The 2,225-nt window shown below is 35.1% G+C and overlaps 1 protein-coding gene across 1 annotated transcript; it reads right to left on the bottom strand.

Annotated features, from left to right (window-relative positions):
• Positions 1-796: 796 nt before the first annotated feature.
• On the bottom strand, positions 797-1,815 carry LOC148938831 (uncharacterized). Its single transcript, XM_089107504.1, has one exon. The coding sequence runs from the start codon at positions 1,793-1,795 to the stop codon at positions 797-799; it is 999 nt and encodes a 332-aa protein (XP_088963630.1). The 5' UTR covers positions 1,796-1,815.
• Positions 1,816-2,225: the final 410 nt, after the last annotated feature.

Raw genomic sequence — 2,225 nt, forward strand, 5'->3', positions numbered from 1 at the left:
TAATTATTCTGTATATAAAAGGGGCTGTCCCCTCCTCAACGCATCGCTCTTTATGCTAAAGTTTTACTCTTCGTCACAAATCTGCTTTTTAAAACAATAAAAACTTTAGCGTAAACAGTGAAGCGTTGAGGAGAGACCGCCCATTTCGGAATAATTTCAGTTCGTTTTAAGTTTTAATGTTGCTCCTTACTTTCAGTTAAAATAAACTTTTTTTTTATAGAATTTCTTAACTTTTTAACCCAGGGGGTATATCTATACCCCCCTGTGACAGGGGGTATATACTATATATATATATATATATATATATATATATATATATATATATATATATATATATATATATATATATATATTAGTTAATTTTTAATTATTAAATTGTTAATTATTAGTTAACTTTTTCATTGATCAATTAACTGTTTAATCAGTTAATGTTATTTTTTGTTTTTACTTCTTTAGTTCGCCATTTTCAAGAAACTGTTGTGTCACGAGGACGGCGAGTTCCTTTAAAGGGGAAACGATTAACTACCAGTTGATTGTACCCATCATGGTCCAACTGTAGCTTAAAAGAGTAATCTGATTATAGCATTCTTGCCTTTAGCGAGGTGAAATTTAATGACAGAGAAAGGGAGGGGACAGAAATTAAAGGAATTGAAAAAACTCCGGCATAACTTGTTATTTCCCAAGCTATGATGTACAAAAAGATTTTTATTCATAAAACTGCAAATTCAACATAAAGGGAATGGACTTGTCACTAAATAAACTTAGCAATAAAATACAGATAGATGACCTTGAACAATCACTCATAGTTTAAAGAAGTATAGATATAACCATCATTACTTTTCATAGGCAAGCTTTTGCCACAATTGCCACTGTGGATGTAACCATAAGTATTCCAGTATGAGCAACGATGAACACCACTGCAACCCGTGGAACTATGGTAAGGAGGAGTAGAGCCAAAACCGCAAGCTGAACATTTTATTTTTCCATTTTGGCATTTGGCCACAGTCCCTGTCTTGGGGTTAATGTTTTTAACAACATGGTCTAATGTTTTTTCAAACATTAGCTTGAAACCTAGAAACTTCTTGCTGAAGGACAGTGATTCAAGCATCTTTAGAACCTCTGATGGAGAAAATTTACGTACGTCAATCATCCCCAGGATTTCTACTTCAGTGCCGGATCTTTCCTCGGAATTTTTAGAGACCCACTCGTAAAAACAGTTCAAAAATGACTCCCATCTTTCGAACTTTCTTTTTATAATAGACGCACATACAATTTTGGAAAGCTGAAGAAAATCGTAAATATCAAAATCCACAATAAAATCAGGACCTTTTCTGCCTTTCACAATAGTCATAGCAATCTCATTTATAGCGATTTTCTTTTGGGCCTTGCAATCGTAGGTTGTAAAAATGAACTCAAGTACTTTCAAGTCGTTTTCTTTAGCAAATTTATCAAGCAACTGTTCCGCCATCGCTTCCTTGATTCCAAGAAAATTGTACTTATCAACAACATAACTAAAGGCCCCCAGGTCAATTTTACTCATTTCAGGGATTTTTCCTTCTTCATAGCAACCAATAATTGCTTTCATAGCATTGACATCGACGTCATCGGCCACGACGATGTTTGTTTGCTTCTCGAGCATGTCATGTTCAAATATTAGTCTAAACACGTCACTTGTTGCTGTTAAAAGAATCTTCTGGGCCGTAGTGTTTCCATTTTTACATTGAATCGTAATAATTGGACTAATTTCCAGCTTCAAATTTTTCAAAATTGCAGTAAGAGTTGACGTAAAGCTCATGTTTTGGAATTGTAGCGTCGGCTCCTGAAAGGAAAAACAAATTATCAGTCAAATCGGAGACAATTTTTTGCCCCCTTTACCTCATCTTCTCAATAAATATTCACCTCCTTCCCCATCTAGGGCTCTCCAACAACCACTGATTGTTTCACACGATCCAGCAAGCCGTTCCCGACACATTGTAGGTGTAGTATTTTGATAACCTGGATACAAATATTGTCTTTCTATTTAGCGTTTCTCCTACCCCAAGTCAAAACTTTAGGCAAGCTAGGCCCTTCAAGAACCACTAATTGTTTTAGCTTGGTCCTCCAAGCTATTCTTGAGATCTTGCAAATAAGCTATTTTGACGTAATACATTAAGCTCGAAGATTCAGGTAAGCTGCCTTTCTTGGATATTTTGATTATAAAAACTGCTCCTACCCTTGAACTTTCT

Source organism: Artemia sp. Qi Xiang Cuo, unplaced genomic scaffold (assembly GCF_049724085.1).
Source record: "Artemia sp. Qi Xiang Cuo unplaced genomic scaffold, ASM4972408v1 HiC_scaffold_349, whole genome shotgun sequence".
In the NCBI taxonomy this organism is placed as follows: Eukaryota; Metazoa; Arthropoda; class Branchiopoda; order Anostraca; family Artemiidae; genus Artemia; species Artemia sp. Qi Xiang Cuo.